This window comes from Hyalella azteca, unplaced genomic scaffold, assembly GCF_000764305.2.
Source record: "Hyalella azteca isolate HAZT.00-mixed unplaced genomic scaffold, Hazt_2.0.2 contig9910, whole genome shotgun sequence".
In the NCBI taxonomy this organism is placed as follows: domain Eukaryota; kingdom Metazoa; phylum Arthropoda; class Malacostraca; order Amphipoda; family Hyalellidae; genus Hyalella; species Hyalella azteca.
In genome coordinates, this window is record NW_025939966.1 from 166,294 (window position 1) to 193,410 (window position 27,117).

Consider the following 27,117-nt stretch of genomic DNA (forward strand, 5'->3'; position numbering starts at 1 on the left):
TTCGAAAATAATTTGAAGCGTATTTGAAATGTCACTCCGGATCAATCTAGAAAATTTGTCTTCAACTTGAATTTGAGAGACGGCCTTGAAAATATAATCTCCAGGTTACGACCTTGACGACGAGCTTTAATTGAAAAAAAACATGGAAGATTTGAGGTATGATGAAATTTTTAGAGACAAAAAACGGGAACGTATTCACAAGCCCATGAAGTATTCTTAAATTTCATAACAAATTATAAACCAGCAAAATCAATCTTGATTCGCCATACAGAATTTTTTTATAAAACGCTTACAAATAGAAGTTTATACAAATAATTTATCATATTTTTTATTAATATCAACACATTCATTTCTAACGAATAAAAATATGTAAATACAATTCAAGGCAAAGGCACATTGACATGAAACTAATAATTTAATTTAAGTCATTTACTAATAATTTTAATAAATGACTTATTTGTTGCATTAAACAGTAATAAACAAGCAAGATCAATGTAGCACGAAAAATGAATATTTTCTGTTTTTCATCTTAAACGGATACTCGCATTAATCAGTTAATAAGAGAAAATAATTCACAATTTTCAACAGCCACCGTGCATAATTTTCAAGCACCAAGGCATTCAAGTTTTTGTAAGGAGGAGTGGGAGTTTAAACGCATGCAATCTTAAGCTTTTTTTCTGGTATAAAATGTAGGACAAAAAGTTTTAAGCCTAAATAGGTCTTTTATAAGAATTCTGTAGAACAGACCAAAAAGCTTTCATCTTAGGCCTCCCCATCGTCTCTTTAATAAGACCACGAACACAGCAAGGCTTCTTTCCCAGCCCCGGAAGAATTAGGCAAAAGGAAAAATTCATTTGATTGTTTATTTCAAGGCCAAATTTAGCATTGAAATAGACTAATTATTGTTATTTTAGGTAAAAGCATATGCATAAAATTCTGTGCGATAAGATTACCAACATTTCCAATTTGATGTGTATGATCAAATGAGTATAAAAATTACGTTATTCAAATGGGTAATTTTCGCTGAAATTGTATATGAAATTATATAGAAATTACAGAACTGCTCCAAAGTTATTTTTTACATTGATTCGGCGTCCTCAGGTGCTTTTAAAAAATAAATACTGTCAAAAAATACTTCAAACGTGCAGCTGAAATAAAGTTTGCAGTTCAAAGATTGTTCTGAAATTTAGTCTACTTCAAACAAAGTCAAAATTTAAACCCTTTATTATTATCTTAAAATGCATAGACAAGATAATAATTAGTTGACTAGATTAAGCGCCTTATATTTATTACATCAACTGAAAGCCAATAATTATAGATGACAAAATTGTCAAAGTCGAATCATTTTTACGTATATATTTAGGATTAAGAATATCATCAAAGCCTTAATTCTTTTGTCTCTTCAATGAAACCCCCAGTCATGTTTCCGAAAATCACTTTTCAAATTCGGTAGCAAATCTAATTAATTGATTAATTAGATTCGCTTAATTAAATTAGATTAATTAATTAAATTAAATCAATTAATTAGATTAGATTAATTATTTAGATTACTTAGATTTGCTTAATTACATTAAATTAATTAATTAGATTAGATTAATTAATTATATTAAATCGAATTAATTAATTAGGTAAAATATCCAGCAGCACATGTCATGGGAGACGTTACTATAAGCCACACACTCAGAGAACTAAGTAGGATTCTGTTCAAATAGCGAGGATATTTTTGACATGTTTGGGTCATTCTGACCCACTTAGACCCGGAAAAAGGGCGCATCAGCGTTACGTGGAGAAAGTGTATGTTCATTTGTACAGTATGACTAATTCAGCTGTCTTAGTGCATGGGATGCGCACTTCACACTATCCCTTAAATAATATTGTTATATAAGTTATATATATAAAATATATTATATATAGTTATATAATAATATAGTTAGGTGAAATATCGAGAAACAGGACCCGTATTTCACAGCCCCCATATAATGAGTATTCAACACTACGCCTCACCTAGTTAGTTAATTAAAATATCTAGCAACACATTCAAGTGTTAAGTTATTAAGAGCCGTACAGGACCCGTATTTCACAACAACACATCATCAATATTAAGTTAGGTAAAATATCCATTATTACGAGTCCTGTTTTACGTCTCTATAAACCAGAGTATTTGGCACCACATGACACCATACCTAACATATATAATTGATTGATTATATTAATTTTTAATAATATTAATTATTAAATATTTTATATTATACTATATTAAACAAATGCATATATAAAATATACGGTCAGGTGAAATTTCCAGCAACACTTGTCACAAATAAAATAATAAATCTGGTAAAATATTCACCAATAATTGATAGAATTGCACGTTATTTTAAGTTATATATGCACGTTATATGACGTTATTTTAAGCCACACAGGATGGCATTTAACATCACTCTTAACCTTATTAGCTAAGTATATATCCAGCATGTGACAGGGATAACGATATTATTATTCGTGTAAGCCAAATAGGGAACGCATTTGACACCACACTTTACCTTATTAACTAGGTAAAATTTAACCCTGGGTGATGTTACTATAAGCCACACAGAATGCGTATGTGACACCACACTTTACCTAATCAATTAGGTAAAATATAATACTGGGTGATGTTATTATAAGCCACATAGAACAAGTATTTGACACCACACTTTACCTAATCAATTAGGTAAAATATAACCCTGGGTGATGTTATTATAAGCCACACAGGACGCGTATTTGACACCACTTGGTCTGGACGAGATCGTTGCTTGTGATGGCACAGCTACAGTGGCACCATCCTGCCTAATGTGGCATGGCATTATAACCGACACATGGCACTGAGAAGATGGCATCAGCAAACGGCAGCGAAGAAATGAATATGATAACATAAGAAATGCATTTGATTTATCTCCGTCACGGAGATAAAGATAATGAGATGAATATTATGAATTAACATAAATAGAGGCAATGATGAATGTAACGACTTCACAGAGAAAAAGGCAATGAGAAAAATGCGATGGCATTACAGAGATGACAGCGTCAATGAGACATGTGATGACGTAATAGAGATTAATGCAAAGGGATAAATGTGACAACTCCACGTAGATAAATGAAATGAGATGAATGCGACGACTCCACGGAGATAAATTAAATGAGATGAATGTGACGACTCTAACGGAGATAAAGACAATGAGATGAATGCGACGACTTCACCGAGATAAATGCAATGAGATGGATGCGATGGCATTACCAAGGCAACGGCGTCCATGAGAAATGCAATGGGATCATAGAGATAAAGGCAATGAGATAAATGTCACGTTGTAGGTTAGGCAATAGACGAGGTAATTTTGTAACTACGACTACTATATATAGACGTTGAAAAATAAATGTGGCGGGAAAAAGAATTAGACGCCAATTTTAAGTCAATAAGTGCAGTGTATTAATACGTAATTTGATAAATCACTCACGAATAAAGGCAATTCAGCCAGAAAATAATAGTACATATGAGTGGAGTGCGACAAAAAATGAAGGTTCAAGCCATGAGAACCTTAGCAAAAAGCGTTTGCTTTCCTCCGTGTCGTTAAAACTTAAAGCCATTCGATCCATTTTACCCTAACGATATTGTAAATGCTATACTATAATTGAGAAAATTGATACAATAAATTTTCAAACACGATGGAGGTTGTTGCTTGGCAATCATTTTTACACTTTTGGTTTCCAATTAAATTAAGTAATCAACATAGTAAAAACATAAAACGTAAAACGGAAAACGTTCGTTCGACAGTCAAACAAATTTTCTAACAAATGCATTATTATGTTACAGCGCATAACTGTTATCGAATTTCCATTACAGCCTCTCTTGGTAGTTCAATTATTTATTGCGGAAGATCTTTTAGAAATATAAATATAAAATTTGAACTGAATGGAGGTCATTTAGAGCGTAAATCCAAACTTTCGTCATCAAGTGCATGTAATTAGTCGGGAAGCTTCAAAAGTTTGGCCCATTCTGTTAAAATTGTGAGGATTTGCGTGTTTTAATTATCAAATTACATTTACTAGTGTGAACACCTAAAATACAGTTACATGTATCTAAACTTTCCCCAGTAAACGATGCTAAAAAATAGGCTGCCTTGACATAAAACCCTATAAATGGTACTGCATGGAGCAGTTTGTGTTATATTTATATAATATTTCATGGAAATTATTAGGGCATTTCCATAACGCAGAGCAACGTTCCAGTGCCAAGAGCAATTCCAGTAATGGGAGCTTCTCTACATATTTCCAGACCAAGAGCCCAACAGAATTCATGAAAATCACTTCTCTTGCCGCCGAGAAAATGGCACCAAGTTACCCAAAGGCCGTTGAAGCCAATCTCTTCTTTAGAGCTTAATAAACATGTCAGAACTTGCGTTATACTTATAATAATCAGATCTGATTCGGCCGGTCGGCCGCGAAGTAATCGACTGATATGAGGAACATCCGTAGATTTTTCTGGCTATGACAGCCTGAAAAGAAATGAGCGTAATTTATGAAGCCATAGCCTACATAGCGACGCCTCATGAGACAATCACATTAAGCAACTCGAGCTTCACATCAACGGTCGTTATTTAAAATAATTGAATTCTAGAACTGATGCTGACCTTGAAAAATTATGCTGATGACCGTCGGGTTTACTGTTTTGAGAAAACATTAAAATCGGGGAGGTATGTGATTGTATTTTAAAATGTTTTTTCTTTGATTAGTTAAGACCATTAATAAACTATCCCTCAACAATTCAATGATCTCGCGAGATTTTCGGATCTATTCGGATCAACGCTACCTTCAATGAAGACTGCCGACTCTACCTGAATATGGTAAAGGAACGCCGTGCAATAATTGTTTCATTAATAGCTAGGTTACATGTATTTTCATTTTAGTGTTGAGTGAACTCTCACGTCACCTTGCTTTTGTTCTTCATTGCTGTGCGCTCCATCACTGAGATGCACGTTACTTTATTATCTCATCTGTTTATTCTGTGATAATTTTCTGTTTCACTTCAGTAGTGGTATTTAGAGGTGTTCATAATTACGATTAATCATGGCCTATTATTGATTTTTCTTGTTTGCATTATATTTTGTTTTGTACTGTTAAATATATCCAAGTCCGAATCTCGAGACAAGCTAGAACATTTACTTAGAAAACACACGGCTTATATTTTTATATTATTGTAATTGGGCATTTGAAGTTGATTATTATAGTTAGCATTTTTAATTTTTATTGATGCTTTATTTGCCGCTATACCCTCAACAACATAATCATCCTCCCTGAAGACTATCAACTCTTCCTTAACAATAACATTCTCCCTGAATACTGCCACTCTCCCTTAGCAATACCGCCATCCCTGAAGACTGCTAACTTACCCGGCCTTAACTCTTAAAAATACCGCTAATCTTCCTTAACCATACCATCCTCCCTGGAGACTACCAACTCTCTCTCTCAACAATACTATACTGCCTAAACTCTCCCTTATCAATACCATATCCTCCCTGAAGACTGCAAACTCTTCATTAACGATAAATCCTCCCTCAACAATACTATACTGCCTCAACTCTCCCTTATCAATACCATATCCTCCCTGAAGACTGCAAACTCTTCATTAACGATAAATCCTCCCTCAACAATACCATACTGCCTCAACTCTCCCTTATTAATACCATATCCTCTCTGAAGACTGGAAAGTCTTCATTAACGATAAATCCTCCCTCAACCATACCATACTGCCCCATCTCTCCCCTATCAATACCATATCCTCCCTAAAGACAGCAAACTCTTCATTAACGATAAATCCTCTCTCAACAATACTTTCCTCCTTGAACTCTATGCAACGTTGCCAGCTCTTAAAGTCCCAACGAAGCTAGTGTGTCGTCAACGGAGCTTCGTCACTCAAATGAAAGTAAAGTCCACGCCTGAGGTCATAAAACAATAAAGACTTTCCTCCTATTCTGCCTCGCATTCTGCCCCGAAGTTCACTGTAATTTGCGTTCTGCGCGCGCAGGGAGAAGCTGTCAGGATATAGAATTGAATACTGGAAATTTAAATTCCCATTTGCCACCGAAAAAATGCATTGTCCCTAAGGAAAAATTCATTTTACCAATGTTAATGGTTTTGTGTCAGTTTGGACCGATTTATGTCTTTTTTTCTGGCAGTTTTTTTTTTCTTAACGAGCTAATATGCAACTCATTTATTTTCATTTAACCAGCCATGTGAATAAATCTTTCGTTACTTCAGACCGAGCTACGAAATAATGACAAGATATTGCAACCTTATCACAACAAAAAGTTATTATAAAAAGAGTTTCTCTTTCGGAAACTAACATGTGCAAAAGCAACACTGCAGTTCAAAGGCTCTCTAAATTATTCCAAGCATGTAGGTTCTTCCGAAAGTCCATCTTGCCAGTTCTCTTTCGTCAGCCATGGACATTAAATTCCTCAGGAAGTTGGCCGAGCAAGTTTTTCATCGCACGTTATTTTGTCAAAGTTTGATAGCTTGCAATTGAAGCAAATGGGGCATTTTCTGCCTGGCTGAAGTCATGTCAAAAACGAAAACTCTATGTTTGTTTTAGCCTTTGTTGATTCGAAGGCGTTCAAATTTAGGAAGTAAGGTGCTTTTTTACTTAGTAAAACACTTAAAAGTTTTCTAACCTGCACGTTGTATTGAACGGGTCGACTTTGAACGCATAATGAACTAGAACTTGACTGCTGAGGGCCAAGTCTAAGCCATCATCTGCAGTTTGTCGATAAACGAGGTCGTTAACATAGAAATGAGACAAGCGCTTGAAGAGAGCAACCCCAAAGATGGCTGCTGATGACGTCCAATTCACTTGATGCTACAGGGGCCGTGCTATCAAAACTCGCATGAGTACACGTATCGTCCCAAGTGCACGTAGCGGTGGATTTCTCGTCTGTGACTGGTGAGTTTAGCTTGAAAAGCAGACAATGACTAAATAATTTGCTTTTTCATCATCGAGGAGGAAAAGCCATTCCCTAAAATATCGAGTCTCCTAAAAAATCAATATTGATTTTGTCTGACTGAAACACTTTGATATCGCAAGTTCAAGAATTGAAACTTAATTGCAAGAATATATCAATTATATATAGAAGCAAAGAAGCAACATGCCTACACATTGGTACATTAATCATTATAGAACCCATCCATAGTGAATTTTGAACAATTTGTACCTAAATACAAGGGAATATCACGCACCAAGCTAAGTGTGGTTATTCAGAATCAAGGCAATTCAGTCGACAAGGTTGAATCAATAAAAACATTACGCTGGTTATCCCTCGTTTCAGTTTGTTGGACCTGCAGCGCGAGAAGCGCTGCTACGAACATTTAACTACAATATTGTTACTGGAGCAAATAAAATTCCAGCGGGCATTGTAGCCCGAGCACCAAAATCGAGAATAGTTTTGTTAGTGCCATTCTAAATTGAATTGCTTCCTATAATTGGCATTGAAATGGAAACACTGCGGTTTTGAAGCCCAACGACCGATAAAGATAATATTTGTGTAATATTGTGTGTGTATATTACAAATAAATAAAGAGACAACGCGGAAACAGTTCAATCGGACCAATTTTTGGATGGATATTGCTTTTGGGTTACGTTGAATCTCAAGGATATCGTGTTGTTAGAACGGTCCGAATAGCCATGGTATCTCAGGAGCATTTACAGGTCTGCTCCAATTGGAAGTTTTCGGGAAGAAGTAATTTTTGAAGTCAACTTGTAACGTTTAAGCATAACAGTTATTGGGAAGGATACTATTGACTTTGGAGATACCTGTTTTGTTAACGCTCAAACGTTAGAGGTTTACGATGTCAGATACCCAAGAAAATTGATAATATTTCTCGCACCGTAAAAAAAGGTAATACGAAAAATTTTGGGTTATATATACTATATTTGTACATGTTAAAAGATCACCAATCGAACTCTGTCAATATAATTGGAATTAATTTATGTTCGTATATATGTTTTTTATAATATATGATATTTATATATAATTACCTTGTTATAAAACTCGCTTGATAATAATGGGCTTGGAGTTATCATGATAACATTTTTAGAGATATAATCGCAACCATTAACATATTTAAAATGAGAAATTATTCTGATCAAATTCATATTCAAACGACACTAAATGAACATATAATTGACTTGAGCTGTATAATATTGAAAATAATCGAAATCCTTAAAATAATATTGGCAATTAATTAGGTAAATATAATATTCCCCTCAAAAAACGATGCCTGGGAAAAAGTTGTACGCCTGGTGCAGAGCGAAAATTCTTAGTGGAAATGTGATATATTTAGTTTCGAAATTTTCTGGGTTTCTAGGACATTTTGGCTCTCGATTTATTCTTGTCTAGCCATAATGAATTTAACAATTGCAAGTAATATACCATAAATTCATGCCTAAAGCCTCTTCTCAATCAAAATTTAGTCTTTCAAACCAAACATCTATGTTTATTCGATTTCTTTATTTTATCTATTTGCTACAAATGACATATGTAATTGCAGATGCATAACCTTAATTAAGCACACCATTCCCTTCTATTTCCTTATGTTTATGTAAAAAGTAACATAATACTGCTGATTTTCTACAATATCGTATAAAAAATCGTGTTAATTACCATTGGTTATGTTAATATTATACTAATATTAATAATATTAATATTAGTATAATATTAATTTGTAAATATATATCAACGATGTTATTGTAATTTTCTTTTCAATAATTTGTAACTCCACTTATTAAACTTTGATGGAAATTGACATGATGACATTATACACTGAATACAAATCATAATACCATTTAAGCATAAACCTTTTAAGTATATTAAATTTTGATGGCTAAATACAACTAATACTGACCTCCATATATGTAGGAAAGAAAATTATCATAGCCAAAATTGCTGCCTATTTCTTGTTCATCCTAACTACAGACTTAATGAGTATGTAGGTAAGAAAATTATCATAGCCAAAATTACTGGCTATTTCTTGTTCATCCTAACTACAGACTTAATGAGCTCAAGATGACCTCAAGGCTAAGCGCTTTTCATCGGAGAAGTAATTCCCCTTCAAACTGGACCTAAGGCACACAACTTTCGCCCTCATGAAAGTTCAGACGAAAACTTGTTTGATAGACACAAGGGAGTATACCCTTCAGGCCTGTAGGAGCTTCATCACTTCAGACGCCTATAGGCCTAGCAAGCCACATTTTCAGACGCCTATAGGCCTAGCAAGCCACATTTTAAGACGCCTATAGGCCTAGCAAGCCACATTTTAAGACATCGTTGTTTCATGAGGCGCTGGAGACAAGCTTTCATTACAGCGCATACAATGAGTTTGTGTGAAAAAAATATTTTAGGGTCATGAAAGTAACATTAAATGCGACCGAAACAATTAATTTATTTTGCAACATAATTTTTCACTCAAAACTGAGGCAAAATTTAAAATGTGCAGATTAATAAAGTCAAATTTCTATTTAGAATAATTAAAATGAATTTTCATGGAATATCATAACGGAATCTCTTAGTGGAGCTAATTAATTTGCAATGATGAGCGAATATATGCAATACTAAAGTTATACTTGGGATACTAAGCCAAGTTCAGTGAAGCTTCGAGAAATTTAAACATCAGCATTTCTGCAATTTACCTGAGCGTAAATATAATATTAATAATAATAATAACAACGTCACTATTGATAATAATACTAATAAAAATTGCATCATATTATTGTACATTAAATATCCATGATACCTGTAAAAATAAACAACTTTGAAAGGAAATGCTCCAGACGTCTAATATCAAAATTGTAATATTGAAAATCTTTCTAAATCATCGCAAATTCCTTGCAGACGGGCATAGATCCAAAATAAATGCCAATCATCTGTTAGAAAATGCTCATTTGAATAAATTTCATCACTAATTTATTTTTTTGTTAACCTCTCGTAATCATAATAACGTAGTAAACTACATGATTTCAGTTTGAAACTCAGATGCAGATCGTATTGTTAAGTGCATGTAAGTCTTGTTCACGAGTTACAGCAGGTAATGCAAAAGAAAAAAATTCAATGATGGCAGAAAATTACCCAGAATTTCATTAAAGTGGGGATTCATTTTTTTAAAGCATTAAAAATCAGTAACTTTCTGACAATAAATTAAATGAAATAAATAATAAAAAATGACTGAATATTCATGGTATATACTATACAGCAATGTCTTAGCACATGAACAGTAGAGTATGGGCACAAAGTTATGCATAAGTATAATGAAAACAAAAATTATTGAGCTGATGGATTGCAATTTTAAGTTTTACGCACAAAAACTTAATTTGTTCATCAAAGAGCGTGAGGTTTTGGGGAAAAATTAAGTTTAAACAAAAAATACAGTACAATGTTTTGAAAAATATTTTCGCTTCTATTTTGCAAAATCTAACGAAGAACAATAAATGATAGCGACATCAGCGTGTGCTCATGTATTCGTAATGTTGGAAAAGTATTAAATAACAAGCATTCTGCATGATATACAATTTCAAAATTTCGTTGAAACTCTACTTAATAAACTTTTATAAGTTGCCAAACATAAGTAGAAAATGTTTTTAACAAACCTAATATTTGAATCAAGCCTGCCTATTCGTTCATCTGGCAACCGCTTATTTCCCATACCATATTTAGGTTAGAAAATCCAACATTTTAATCAAAACCAAATTAATATGCAAAAAAGGTTTCAGAATGCAGGTTGTTCGGGTTCATACGAATTCCAGTCATATTATCCAGAGGAGCTTCCAATTTGTTCCGTACAAAAACCGGTCTGGAAAAATTGTTCAATCAACATTCAAGTGAAAGTTTGCACAGAGATAAAGCCTGGATACGGGGCCCCCTGAAGACACCTCACGTATAACTACCCATAGCCTACGTAAAACATCAGTACTAATTATATCCCTAATTAGAATATCATGGTAATTAGGAGGGCGTAATTAGGCAATTACGCTTGAAATATTCATCAAAATTCTCATTTGGGAATGATTCCTGGTGTTTTTAACACCAAGTGGAGCAGTAGAAGATTTTTACCGAGGGTGAACACTACTAGAAATCAACGGTGGGTTTTCAGCGGGCAAAAAGTTTCCCACATTCTCTCTGCTCTGACTCGCCATTACGTTTCAGCAAATATAATAAATTATATTGGATAACGAAATCACGAAGATTTCCATTCAGTTTCATCAAATATAATAAGCTATATTGAGATCTGAAAGTGTAATAGTTTCGATTGTTTCTTCAGATTTGAAGTGGCAAATCTAGACATCTTATAAATGATGCTAAAAATGGTTTCAACGATTGTAGTAGAAGAAGATGCGAAACTCCTTTTCAACTCATCTTAATCTACCGAGTTCTCAAATAGATTGAATAATGAGAGCAGCGGAAACCACTTCAAACTTAATATCCTTTCCTCACACTGAACAAAAATTATTAAAAATGGTACCGTGCAAGTCCCAATTTCTGACACATTGAAAACATCTGACTACTAATGAGCCAGCCCTCAAAGTGTGCTACACCGCCATATTGCAAAAAAACTGAACTGCTTCATAATTAAAAAAGTATGAGATCCTGCAAGATCGTCAAAATGCAGAAAAACAAACATTTGATAAACTGCAAGACCACTTTAACACAACAAAACATCTGAAATGATGTAAGACAGCCCTATAATGTATCAAAACATCTGAAATTTTGCAAGATCGCCATAATGCAACAAAACATCTGAAATGCTGCAAGATCGCCATAATGCAACAAAACATCTGAAACGCAGCAAATCCCCACCAGTATCCCAAGACTTCAATAATGAAGCAAAAATTTTCAATGCCTCTAAAAATGCTACAAGATCACAATGGTGTAGCAATAGCACTAAACTGCTGTAATATCCTAAACAAAATAGGAAAGATATTTAAGCCCTGCAAGACTCCAACAAATGCTACATAACAAGAAACACTGTGCGAAAAAAGACTGTACCGCCAAAATGTTCAGAAACACGAACGGCCAAAGACTAAAAAAAATGCAGCCGCGGTAGTAAAAACGGAGCATAAATGCTTATTGGGAGCAAGAAGTTGTAAAAAATTGCATCTTGTACAAGATGAAACGCATGTTGTATGAGTTATTTATTTATCCTGTTTATATCAAGAAAGTTTAGCAAGTCTTGCACCCAGTTGTCTCATATAGCAGGTTCACAAGGAATTTAAAAGCAAAGAAAACGCCAAGAAAATTCACCATATCAATATTGAAAACGTTTCGGAGTCCAGCTCCATCATCAGTTCGACTAAACTAAAAATGAATAAAATCACTTTAAAAGTCAAAATTCAAAGACAGACATAAAACCTAAACAAGACCTAACATTATATCGAAATAAACAGGACTAGTTATGAACAACTTAGTCCTAGGGGTACGACAAGAATATAAAATCCTAGCGATTTACTATTTCCAGATTATATGAGCTAAACGCATTATTGAGACAACGTTTAACGATAATATCGATATGGTGAATTTTCTTGGCGTTTTCTTTGCTTTTAAATTCCTTGTGAACTTGCGATATAAGCAGACTGATGATATAAGTACTTATATAGCAGGTTAATAAATATTTTATTAAATGGTTGGCAGGGGCTCGCAAAAAAGGATCGCAATTTTATTCAACGACTAATTTTGCTGGCCAATATTTTTTCTCTAATTTTCAGCCTTAAATTACTTCAAGTAATAAATAAAAGCCATATTAATAAATTTACCTTATCAAAAATTCGATCGCGCACAAAAAAATACAAATTAATGTAATATTATTGGATCCAGCTAGCTAAATGTAGCAATTCTACGAAATTTCCTTGATGCAAAAGTCTCCTCGAAGTTATATCTTGCGACGTGAAGTGGATAAAAAAATATGTCCTCAGTTAGCCAATATGACCTATTAATTCTACTTACTATATATTTCAACAAGATTCATAATAAAACTTTAAAATTTTAATTCTTCAATTATTAAAGCAAGTTTCTCTCTAATCAAAGATTTCATGGTCTGGGTTCATGCTGCAAAGACTAGCGAAATGAATTTCAGGTATTGTTTAGCATCTTGCTTAATTCTTACGATCTTCAACCCGATGAAAGTCATTATTCGTCGAGATAAAATTTTTCGCAACAACAAATTTTAAGAAGTCCCTTGTCAACTTGAAAAACAAATTAAATCTTAATATATTATTCGTTCGATAGCGGTTCATGAATTGGATGTAATTTTGATGAAATTAGTTGAGGCTTCAATTATTGATATTTGAGAAATATGTGAAACTTTTATGTATTAACAAATTACAATAATTGTTCAAAAAAGCACCTCTGCTTTTGAAAATAAATTAAAGTCATACGCAGCCTGAAATTTCGCATGTATACATTTTAGCACAGACAATTTTTACCAACATGTAAAAAATTAGAACCATAATTAATTGCAGGAAAATCGACTTTAATTGCTTTGAAATTTCCCTGGTGACTTGTTTTCAGAGAAACGAAGCAATTCTACAATATGCATTAAGCCACGTGGAAAATTCAGCACCGTGTGTAAATATGCATTTCCTTTTAACGTATTTCATTTCAATCCGTCATTAAATGCCTATTTTGTCAAAAATATTTTAAAATAAATCCAATATCCATCCTGAAAGGAATAAAAATTGGTTTTGTGACTTTCCCTTAGATTGACTTTTCTTTTTATCCGAGTAAAATGTTCAAGTTGCTTTGGTGGAGGACAAGCGACTTCGCAGCAAACAATTGCTCATTCCGTAAGCGACGCTATCTCGGCCATAAAACAGCGAAAGATCCTCACTAAACGTTCAAATGACGAGCGTTTGTCGACAATCGTAGCCCCGGCGTCATCAGGCAAAATTGAAGGCCTTAGCCCTAGAAAAAAACTGACTACGTCATTGCATGCAAAAATAAACAGCGGGTCGAAATTGGGGGAAAATTGTGGAGCGTCACCGAAAGAGAATGGTCTAGTACGTAAAATTTCTGGTGGCGTTGACGTTGTGATGTTTCAAATAACCGAATGAAAAATCATAAATGAGGCAAGTATATTAATAATTTGGCGCAATTTCAAAATTTTGTCAGAAAATTTACGTTTTTGTAGAAGCAAGTGGGTATAATTCATGGGTAGAAATAAATTCTTTGAAAATAATTCACAAGAAACCTTAGGACAGAAAGGATTACAAATCCCTACTGAATGGAAGCCACAGAATCTTATGAAGAGCTAGGATTGCTAAGAAGATAAGGCAGACTCAAGAAAAAGAGAGATAACGACTTATCCTTCTCACTTCCTCACGGCACATTGCGCAAAAATCTTCCTTGGATCTTTATAAGTTTTCCAAAGGGTGTCTTTTGCCAAAAGATAAAGTCTATTAGCTCCCAACTTCGGGGATAGGATTAGTAATGTATGGCGGACCTCATACTGGAGGGAGCCGATACCAAAAGCCAATAAGAAGAGCCAGCTACTCAAATATTCCAGATCATTGAACAAACGAGGTAAAAGCTACCAGTCGTAGTAGAATTATTTTATTTTATTAAGACTAAAGATGGAGTAAAATTATGGCGCCCATGAAGGTATTACCTGAAAGATAAATTGTGTGCTGGAATAACGAGAAAAATCAAATAAGCATTTAATGGATTCATATGAATGAGAAAAATTGTATGAGAGAGAAATCACAGGAAGAGATAAAGATTTTTACGTGGTCAAGATTCCAAGTTGAAGTAGTTTGCTAAAGAATGTGTGTACAGCAGAACATTATGGACTTACTGATAAAGATAATGGAAATTGGAGCCAACTCTATACAATCCTAAAATAACATTCATAAAATTATCTCTAATGGACATTGACAACGTCAAATGAACAGAAATTCATGCAGACGAGAGATTTAGTAACGACAAAAAAATAAGTTTCTTGTCCTCTAAGGTTATGCTACTAAGTTGATAAGCTTAAATTAAATTAGGAACTATTTCACGTTTTGTCCATTAAATTCAATATGTTGTTATTATTTGGAAAGTATGTGGCATGTCTTAAACGGTCATATGTTGCAATTTATGAGAAATAAATATTTGACATTTCAGTAATATCATATTTCATATATGTATGATATTGATTAAAGATTTTAATTCAGTAAAAATTTCAATTTTCATAACTCATTTTCTTGTTGTAATGACATTTTAACAACGTCGAAATAAAATTGTTGTAAATGTCAAAATTATGTACACGTGCGATAAAGCTTTAAAACTTGAATGAATATCTCTGAAAAATACATCTAGTAGACCATCCTCGAAATAAGAAACAACACTGTTAATATGAAGGGGCATTAATTCAATCATAAAGCAGATGTGCTAAATGCCCATTCCGTCAATTGACTACAGAAATATGAAGTTTTATCTGAAGTTTTGCTTTCGTGGGCAGTAGCAAGAAATCGCGTAAAAAACAGAATTGGTTTGAGCAATTAGGTTTTTATATTATTAATAAAGTGTAGAATCAAAATTTCAATCATAAATTATAATTTAATATTTTTTATCACATTAAAGCATCCCTTCTTCCTTTTCTCTTGTGAATGAAAGCTCCTGCGAGAGTTCATTTAATATTGATTTGTAGTCATAGTTATACAATGATTACAGTATAGATTGATGAAAAATTAATTAAAATTAAATATCGTTGAGATCATTTTAAACATGTCACTTCTCGAAACACGAGATTTCAGTTCATGAACTTTATGCGGAGAAAGGTTCCCAAATAATTTTCCATAAACATGTACAAGGCGACAAAACTAATTTATCGACGAAGATTAAATAAATGGGAAAATTTTCTAATATACCCATTTAATCCAAATCAGTTTCTTTAAATTAAAATTGACATAAACTTTCAGGACAGATTTCTCCAGGCGCTGAATATGGGTGACACTTTGAAACCTGTCAGGCATAGATATATTCAAGTCATTCAGGTGTCAACAAAACAAAATATCAATTCGCTTACCAATTACGGAGGGGTATATCCAAGACTTGCGCGTGGGCGACACTTTAAGTCCACCCGGCATTGTTAAAGCCCTTCATCCGTACTCCACACAGTGCGGAATTGTAAACAAAATAAACTTCCAATTCACTTACCAATTACGGAGAGGTGTATCCAAGAGTTGCGACATGGGCGACACTTTAAGTCCACCCGGCGTTGGTAAAGCCCTTTATCCGTACTCCACACAGTGCGGAATAGTAAACAAAATAAACTTCCAATTCACTTACCAATTACGGAGAGGTGTATCCAAGAGTTGCGCGTGGGTGACACTTTGAAGTCCACCCGGCAGCGGTAGAGCCCTTCATCCGTACTCCAGACAGTGCGGAATTGTAAACAAAATAAACTTCCAATTCACTTACCAATTACGGAGAGGTGTATCCATGAGTTGCGCGTGGGTGACACTTTGAAGTCCACCCGGCAGCGGTACAGCCCTTCATCCGTACTCCAGACAGTGCGGAATTTCAAACCGGAGCGACCGCGGTGGAGGTCGAAAGTTGCTCGGTTGCGATGAGCCAGTAGAGGTAAATGTTTTGCTTGACTGCGCTTGCGGTCTCGCAGATCCACCCTTTGAATAGATAATAAAATAAATTTGAAGCACGAAGTATAAATCCATAAATTTAAAATTAGATAAATTTAACAACATTTTGTGATTATTGATTGAATTTAGTGTAGGTGGAGCGATAACACTTAAATCTAATCAGTGGGTGGTAAGTCCATCGTAAAAAGCCTCCAATGAGAAGTTTGGTTGAAAATTTATAAATATGTACAAAATATTTCAATCCTTAGGGATACGAAACGAATGGCATATTCGTAAAAAAAATTATGTCGCTGATGACGCGCTGATAAAAAAACGATCACTTGCTGAAATCTATTTTTAAATTTGATTCTACTGAGCTGAATTGTTGGAAAAAAATCATGGTAAAAGATCCTTTGGAGCAAAGAATATTTACGCTCTCCTCAGTATTTTGTCCAGCACCAGCAAAACATTCGAGGCATAAGCGTGAGGTTGTCTGAGGCATCTTATAAGCAACCTGATTGCAATCTCTCTCTCAAAAAAGCTCAAACGCGCCGATTGGTGCATTGAAACCAGACTGGAAAAAGTTATTACTTTCACGATTAAAACGCACATTTTCGATGGATAAACATCGAGAAAAACATAGTAGAAAAATCTGATACGATATATTTAACGACTGAGCTTGTCGAAAATAAGAGGCCCTTGTCTGATAAACGTTTGCGTCATGAAATTCCTCCAATTTTCTTTGGATGGATGCATGGCCGAAGCAATGGTCCACCTTTTTTATAAAAGTTAATTGTACAAATATAGAAATTGCCAAATTTTTAATTCACCTGCAAAAGTTGAAGTTCCTTTTTACACGACACGATATTATGAGGTGCAAATTAGAACAAACTTGGCTAATAAATTTTTAACGAATGCTCTCACGTTACTCTCGAAAAGCTTGCAGCAAACGAACACAGGACAACAAGTTACCAGTTCAAGCCGGCGTCCAAAAAAAGGCAGAGTGCCGTCCTGAATAAAACATGTCATCTCAAACTCCACATGCGAGGGGAAAGCTCCTTTTTGTTTCAGTAAAATTGCCCTTTAAACTGCCTGGACAGTCAGCAAGCTACTGCACCCTGGCCTTAACTTCTCTAAATTGCTTACCAGAGCCACGTTGTATAAAAGTTAGAACTGCGTACATGCTTCTTGATTGGTCCACTTTCGACCAATCACAGTCACGTGTGACAACGTCATGATAATTGAAAAATATTACAGGATGGGTGAAATATGTTGTTAACAACATTGAACAGGGATGCAGTAAAGTTTGAACTTGCTCAACAATATGCGACGAGATCGAAAATTGAAGGAATGCCATAGGTAAAGTAGAATTGCTTTGAAACTAATACAAACGGTTACAATGCAAACCGGATGATGATACAAGTTTAGGATAAGACGAATAAATGCTTGAAATTTTGCTTGAAAATTTTATCGTATGAAATTTTAAGCTTTTTCAAATATATCGATCAATTGTTCATCATAATTGATTTATCGCTGTAAACTAAATTTATGCAGCATTTTAAAAACTCTCGGAAACAATTTTCTTACATTCTTTTCTTTCTGAAATTTGGAAAAAATGTCGATTAAAACGACTTAATTATAAAACTTAAATTCCACCGTAACCTTGATTCATTGATCAAATAATCGGCACGAAAATTCAAGAAAGATATAATACTATACAATGGATTAATTGGGTAGTTTGTCCGGTACAGGACATTTCTTGGTATTAATTAAAGTTTTTCAGGAAAATAGACTGGAAAAAACATATTCACTAGTCAAATTTTACCCCTGGCCCTAATAAATATTTTAACCCCAAATCTCTTCAGAATCCTTCTCTATCTTCTTCGTACGTACCATGTGAAGAATCTTTTTTTTTTATAGGGAATGCATAGGCAAAAACTATTATATTTAAATAGTATGTGACTCCTATCTTATTCTATGATATAAAATACTGATGGGTATACTAAATTCTACGTTCAACGCCGATTGAGTCCAATTTTGATATTTATTATCAAAATGGGACTCAATCGCCGTTGAACGTTGAAATTCTTATGCTAAGTCACGAGTAATCGATGTGTACACGTCAATGAATAATCTCCATTCAATCTCTTTCCAATCTTAGTTTTGGACTCGACTACACATTCTCATTGATTCATTGGAGAGAACAAATGAATACAGTATGTAAATACTGAAGATGCCGGCACTTGATAAGATTTATTGAAGCTGTTCCGTAAATGCACTAGAATATTGATGGAACAATTCACGGACGGTTGGCAGAAGATCGGATTAAAGTCGCTCTATTCCTAGCGTGAACAATATGTATTGGCACGTTATAATTAAGATGGATACTTAGTTTGAATTACTGTACTGACAAGCTATAACTAATATGGCTTCGTATTGAGAACTGTTGTATTTTCACGCTATTATTAGATGGCTCCTTATTTTGAACTATTAATGTATTGACGACATTAAACTGTTATAGTTTCTTGTTTTAAACTAATGTATTGACCTGTTGCAATGAAAACGATTCTCACCGGCAAACTGAACGAATTAGCAGGAAGAAAAACAATAAATCCTTAATTATTGCAACCTAATTTAAATGATTTAAACCTAAAGATTCACTTTCGACCGAATGTCAAGGGGATTTGTCCAATTATCGTTGAATAATAATAGCCGAATCCGATAGAATTCATTCGTACTTTTTCAAATAAATTCTAAATGAAAAAAAGTCACGGCTTGGGATTTTCCTATGAGGAAAATATTTTTATAAAAATTTTGTCTTTTATTCGAAAAACCCAAATCAAATAATAAGTAAAATAAATTTTATTAAATTTACCTAATTTTTATGGTAAAATCAGTTTTTGAATTAAATTTCCATCTTTAAACCCCGTAAAGTTTTTCAACGACAGTAAGTCGTATTAGTTTTTATTAGTGGTTACTGTGAAAAACTTAGTTCTTCACAGTAGCTGTCAATCACGGAGATGAGCTCAAGTTTTCATTCAGTTATAGGCTCCGCTATATTAAAAATCTGTAATTTTTGATCACTGAGTGCATGATCCGTACCAAACGATGATCAGTTAGCGTGCGATAACTGGAGAAATCTGGAGATAAAATATTCTCATCAGAACCGAACGCACATATCGTGCTTAAGTTTATTGTCCTGGACCTATACTTTCAAAAAAAGTTAAGAGATCGTAAGTTCATCAGCCAATCATTGACGCCCTTTCAATCAAAATGCACCAACCATAGACAAGAAAATAGAGCGTAAGTACTTACGTTCACTAATTAGCGAGTTTTGAAAGTATGGCCCCAGGTCATGGTCGAATAGCCTGCACTCAGGCCATTTGATCGCATAGATTTTATTGTTTATTAATGGTTATCGCTATAAATTACTTGATTGCACTGTTAATCCAGTTATTAGCAACAATGTGTTGATTAAAAACCAGATTTGCCACTTTTCAAAACAGTCTTTCGTAAGAATTTTTCAAACATGGATTTGACTGATGCAGCGATAAATTTGTAGAAATTTTTGTTACGTTATAGTACCTCGTTAATAGATTTTCTTAATGTCTTTTCATTTTCGTTGCCTTTTCGCTTCTTTCCTACAAGTTTTATTTATTGAAGATGCGTCTTAAAAGTCGGGAGAACATATTACGCATATTACGGCATAAGTGAAAAAACTAGTTTTTTTCAATCATAATGTTAACGGACAAATTTTTGTTATTGCTTTTCTTCGACTGATAGTCAGACAATAAATGTCTCGTGATTTCAAGACAATGCCTCGTATGTTAAAATACAACTGGAAGAAAAATTCAATCACTTGAACAATCGTTAAAACAAAGAGGAAGAAATTCAGGGACACAAGAAACTTCTTGCGAACTTGGCACGCTTGAGGCGGGGCCATGCAAATGCGTGCAGTAATCAAAAAGTCTTTAGTCCAGGATAAATAGCCAGTGACGTTGATTAATATGCTTAGCTTGAGACAAAATAGCGAGCTTTTGCGTCTCCTGCTCGCGAAAAATGACCCCCGCTGTCGTTCTTATCTGATGGGGATTTCTCGCGTAAAATCTTTTGTGGGCAGAAAAAGTGAGGAGTACTTCCAAGGGGCGTTCGAAAATTTATGGGCCTATGGCTTGCTGAGGGAAATATGGCCCAGAGTTACGACGGAAGTGTGGGCACGATTTTCAACTGTGGTAGGATGAGTTTGAATACATTTCTCAAACGTTTGCGCCTTGAGCCAATAAAATTATCCTATTTTTAAAGGAGTATCCCTTCATGATTTACGATATCGAGCGGTGTTCATTTTAAACTTACTAGCGTTTGGACAATAAATTAACAATCGTGATACATGTATGCGAGGGAATGTAAATTGGTGGTGATATAGCCAAAAATATGACATATTCGAAATTTTATTTTAAATTTTACTCATCTTCAAATTCACTTTTACCGGTTCTAGAGAATGACCGAAGAGTAATGTTTAATGGCCGATAGAAAGAATGAATAATAGTTTTGTGTGGTGATCATACCAATGAGGCCGAGCAGCCCTGAACTCAACATAAATTGCAAAGAGAGGACATCTCGGGCAAAAATTCAAGTTAAATGATTATTTTCACGCGAATAAGTTGACAAAAAACATAAACAATTCGTTCGAATGATGTAATAAATATTTTATGAAGTTGAGTATGAATTCCGAAAGGGATTTCCATGAGCGTGTAGAAATTATATTTTGTTGAATCTGCGTTCAGAGTATACCTGCAAGGCGTTTAACGACAATACGACAATAAATAATAACGACAATAATGAATTTATTGTCGTTATATTGTATTGTATATTGTATTTATTTATTTATTGTATTGTATATATTGTTATTGTATTGTTTATTATTATTATATATATATATTATAATAATCGGAATAACGACAATAATGAATTCCATATCTTCAATTAACATATGTGAGGCTTTTAATCAATATTTCGCTGCTGCTGCGCTAGAGAAGCGTATTATCTCTTCCCATTTGTTTATGCAAATTACTCGTACTGCCGGTCTAAATAAACAACAACTGGTCCCTGATGGCACTTAGTTCTATAATGAATATAACGGGCAGCAACGGAAAATTTATAATCATTATTCATGTTATTTATTCCGCTGTGGTTTGCAGCGTATTAGCTGCAACCGAATACTTTTACCGCGGTGTATTATTCACAAAGCAGGTTAGGAAATACACCGTTCCTGGTGCCCAGCTGTATTATGTATAGTACAGGAAACAGTCGTAAGTTTACTGAGTTTACTGTAGCAAGTAAGCTACAGCCAAGCCCTGGTCGATGACGTAACTTGCGCAGGAAATATTGTCACGTTCAGAAAGTTTAGAAGGAGCACATATATAAGATGCGTAGAAAAGATTTTAAACAATGAGTTCAAATGTTAACCCTCTACCGCCGTATGTCACTCTCCGGGAACATACAATTATATGTAAACTGTTGAGTGTTTATGTAAACATTTTAAAGTTGTCGTACGTGGCGGTAACCATCAGCGAAAGTCATTTTGCGCTCACTAGAACTTTTTTTTTTGCAAAGTAGGCTTGTGACAATATTTCTCCGGTTACTCATGTTAGGAGGGAGAGGGTAAAATTATTTGCATTTCTGATGGCAAAGTGTCACGGTGAGGTTATGTTTTTGAGTGTTCATTAATAAAATCCACAAACAATTGTTTTGTGGTAAATTTATTAACAATTCATCAATTAATTGCTTTTAATTTGATATTTTATATATTTAATAGTAATAAATTCACCCATGAATCTGTCAAACTTAGAAATTATCAAGTTTAAGTCGAAATTGAACTTGAAATTTCTCTATGAAAAATATCGAAAGATCTTCTGGTCGCCGTGCGGATGTTAGTGCCCTAAAAGTAATTTTTATATGATGAAATAATTTAATTTTTAGTAAATTTTTACACTACTCGAATTATTGTCTTTCGTACTGCATGACTCAATAAAACGTGACAAAAAACAGGATCATCGAAAACAAGGAATGATTTAGACAACTCTTTAATTTATTTTGCGCGGTGACACAGCACATACAGTAAATAAAGAAAGCAATCTTGGTCTGAAACTTCAATAAATCCGATCTCAAGGACAGTATTTACTGGATTACTTATTGGATTACTTCAATATATCCAATCCAATCCGCATGCGGATTCAGGCCTTTGCAATCCGCATGCGGATTGCAAAGGCCTGCAATCCGCATCTTGATCTCAGTCATGTGCTGCTGCTTCGCACCATTTACTGCGGAGCCTTCACCTTCTTGCAGGCCATCGATCAGAGAGCCCATAGATCTTTCGGTCACTGCCCCTTAATAAATCACTTCATAGAAATCGTCTGGCATGATCCCTTCGTTCAAATCAGAAGCAATTCAATCATGAGATTCATGTCGTGCAATGGAGTAGTGGATACTGATGGCGATATTTGTATCAAATGTCAAGTAAATTTGAAAATGTTTTTTTTGGAAAATTAATTTTGTTGGTTTTAGTGAATTTTTGCATTAATTATTCTTCGCCAAAGAAATGAAAAAAACACGCTACAATTCAACTATTTATTTTTTAAGCCCCAGAAAGAAATTGACGAATTCATTCCGATATGTCTCATTCAATCGCGAAAAATAAATTGTCAGTATCTTCAGTATTGCTATGTTTACATTAATAAATTAATGGTATAACATGGCATTACATATATATTCTTACATATAATAAAATTATACAAAAATACATAAAAATCATTTTATCATCATTGTATTTTCGCCAATTTGAAAAAGAGCATTTACAGTTATCCTAACAATTCTAAAACATTAGGAATCTCGAATTCGAGACTAAATCCATCCACTAGGATCCAACTGAGCGACGCGCTCTGATCCATCTCTTTCCATGTTACCCAGACTACATATCTCAATAGATCAAAGTGGATTACACCAAATCCAGCTGGAAATAAATCAGTCTGAAAAGTCTCAGATCAGGGCGGCAAGTGCCGCATCAAAGATCCGTTTTAACGCGCCCGACGGAAAACGGCTTCTCAAAAAGACCTAAATTTTAGCACCCCTTTGTGCATTAGACAATAAACTGGATCTTGTTTGCCTGGAGGCGAGCCCGAAACGCCATAGGAAGAGAACCTTCCGATGTACATTTAGAGCGCGACACAGGCAGGCATATACAAGGGATTTTTTTTGTGTCTTCGTAGAAATAACGTAGAAAATCTTAATTATAATATGGAAACAATCGCGTGTGTGATTTGTAATGAAACGTGTATGTGATCGGTACCATGAAAATAATTGACACCTACTTAAGTCAATGATAAGAGACAACGATCTATTTTTATTTATAATAATTTAGCACTGTATTGATCGGAATCAATTTGAGCGGAAATAATTAGTAATTGTTTGAGAACAAAGCTATTCTGAGCATGCCAGGTCAGAGACTTTATAATTGTAATGTTCTGCAAAAAATATCGGAAAACGCTCATTAGTAACGATTTTACAGTCTTTATTGGTAACAGGTTTGAAAAAAAAAACATTGATAGAAAATTCGGGCATTTGAATCTCCTGATAAGAACATGGCTTGCCATCTTCAAGCTTATAAATTAAAGATGGAATTATTCTCGTTAAACATGTGGCTTAGATATATGAGGGTACAATTTAATTCATAAGTAGGAGTTCCATTCATTCTTAATTGTAGAAACTTGTTAAACTCACTTTTAAATAGTAGTATCAGAGTCGTTCACACTATTTTATTAAAGAGAACTAATATGTAAATGGGAGTGTCTGAGTTGTTCACGTATATAATGTTAATTAAGAGAACTCACGTGTAAATAGGAGTGTCTGAGTTGTTAACGTATAATGTTAATTAAGAGAACACACGTGGAAATGGGAATGTCTGAGTTGTTAACGTATAATGTTAATTAAGGGAATACACGTGGAAATAGGAGTGTCTTAGTCGTTCACGTATAACATGTTAATTAAGAGAATACACGTGGAAATAGAAGTGTGTGTCGTTCACGTATAATGTTAATTAAGAGAACTCACGTGTAAATGGGAGTGTCTGAGTCGTTCATGTATAATGTTAAGTAGAAGAACTCACGTGTAAGGAGAGTCGTTCACGTATAAAATGTTAAGTAGGATAACTCACGTGTAAATAGAAGTGCCACGTATGATAACTCACGTGTAAATAGGAGTGCCAGAGTCGTTCCTGTAGAACATGATGAGCACAGGCTTGTCGTCATCATAGTTTGTGGTGACGTTACAAGGAAGCGTCACTTCGCTCTCCATCACCGCAGTCACGTTAGAAACTGGACCTGAGAGGAAAAAAGGATAATTTTGGACATTACTTTTATTGTAGTTTTATTTAGCAGTATCAATAAATTTAAAAAAATTCAATTTATTTTTAATTATTTAATTTTAATTATTAATTTAATTTAATAATTAATTTAATTCTAAAAAAATTTAAATTTCTGGGCCCGTAAAAAGAAATTAAAAGTGTAGTCACTCCGCATGTCGTTTTATACTACCGTATCAATAAATTTAACGTGGAGTGAGATAAATATAAACAAAAATATCTGCCATGTCATACGTCGATTTATCGTCGTTTTATCTCACAGTATTATTCCATTAATGTAGCACATGATGAGTGCAGTTGAGATTTTACAAGTGCTTCTTCGTCTGTCCATGCTCGAAGACTCTAATGTTTATTTATTTTTTGCCAATTTCTGTGCCCATTTTCATCTGTTTGCCGTATAGTGCGATATCATGTCGATTTTATGGCACTCCCTAAAAATCGACAATATACAAATTAATTAATTAACTAATTAACATATTTTGACATTCTATTAGTATTGATTTATTTTCTTAACGAATTGCCGCTTTTTACATTTTTATTCGTATTAATACATGTGCGATTATTGTCCATAGAAAAAAAAAATCAGTATTAATAGAATGTGATTAAAATTCATGAGATTATAATTCAAGTTTTTATGCAATTATCATTAATACCAATTCTATAGATATGTTCTCAACGTTCCGTGATTAACCGAGCAACTGTTATAGCATTCATATCACCAGCCGTCACAGCAACTGAAGGTCTGCTTTACGGTCTAATACCAGCAGTCTAATACCAGCGGTCTAATACCAGCGGTCTACTACCAGCGGTCTAATCCCAGCGGTCTAATCCCAGCGGTCTAATACCAGCGGTTTAATACCAGCGGTCTAATACCAGCAGTCTAATACCAGCGGTCTAATACCAGCGGTCTAATACCAGCGGTCTAATACCAGCGGTCTAATACCTGCGGTCTAATACCAGCGGTCTAATACCAGCAGTCTACTACCAGCGGTCTAATACCAGCGGTGTACTTCCAGCGGTCTAATACTAGCGGTGTACTACCAGCGGTCTAATACCAGCGGTCTAATACCAGCGGCCCAATACCAGCGGTCTAATACCAGCGGTCTACTACCATCGGTCTAATACCAGCGGGCCGGTCCGTTAGCCAGTGCTAAGGAAATGTTCGCTTGATATGAGACTGTCACACACAATCCAATATTCTAGGACACAATTCATGCATTGTTACACACAATGACACACCGCAGCTCAATTTAAAATGAATACACACAAATAATTGTGTGTTGAGACACACGAGTCGAAATTGCCACATGACCACAAAATCCCATATTCTAGAACACAGTACATTTTCATGCCAGGGAATAAAAACGTATATTACAAAAAACACAAAAAAATGATTTACGGTGATGAAATATGAATAAATGTATGCTTGTTGGCAAGATATCGAACCTTGCATTAAACTAAATAAATACACAAATATTAAATAAAGGAATTAATTGTTAGACATTGCATCGCGTCCCGTGCAGAAGCATGTGCATTATTCGGATTCAAATTTATTTTTCTTTTTACTTTGATAATTTTTCACTCATGTCAGGTTCCAGATTATCAATAATGCCACTTTCACAAAATGATAGATATATCATCTATAATTTTAAACTAAGGCTGGAACTACCGAGAGTATTTATAGTCCCGTTGCTCATGAACTTTTCAGCGAAAACAAGATAAATGTACAAAAAGAATAAATAAATAAATTTAATATATTATTGACATGCTATGGGTCATAGTCACACGTCCGTGCATCACGAAACGGTTCCTCTAAATGCTAATGTCGTCCCGCATCTCTATAGAACGCAACTCTGGTGTCCATCTAGCTCCAGCACGACGATCGAAGCTCGCTCGTCTCACTTCGACGCAAGCCCGGAGAAAAATAAATATAACTCAGTACTCATTGCAGTGAGTGGCAGAGAGCGCATTTTCTCGTCGACGAAAACTTGAGGTCACGGACAGACGGACGGACAGACAGACAGACGGACATGGCGAGCACAATAGTGCATTTTTTCCATAAATGACA

The 27,117-nt window shown here is 34.4% G+C and overlaps 1 protein-coding gene across 1 annotated transcript in view; it reads right to left on the bottom strand.

Moving 5' to 3' along the window:
- The window catches only part of LOC108675606 (nephrin-like), a 65,832-nt gene extending 40,850 nt beyond the window's left edge, over positions 1–24,982 (bottom strand). The window contains exons 1-2 of the mRNA XM_047882211.1: positions 24,876–24,982; positions 16,476–16,681 (exon numbers count right to left, since the gene is read on the bottom strand). Coding sequence (XP_047738167.1) covers positions 16,476–16,681; positions 24,876–24,982 — 313 coding nt within the window. The remainder of the gene's footprint in view (positions 1–16,475; positions 16,682–24,875) is intronic.
- Between the last annotated feature and the right edge of the window lie 2,135 nt (positions 24,983–27,117).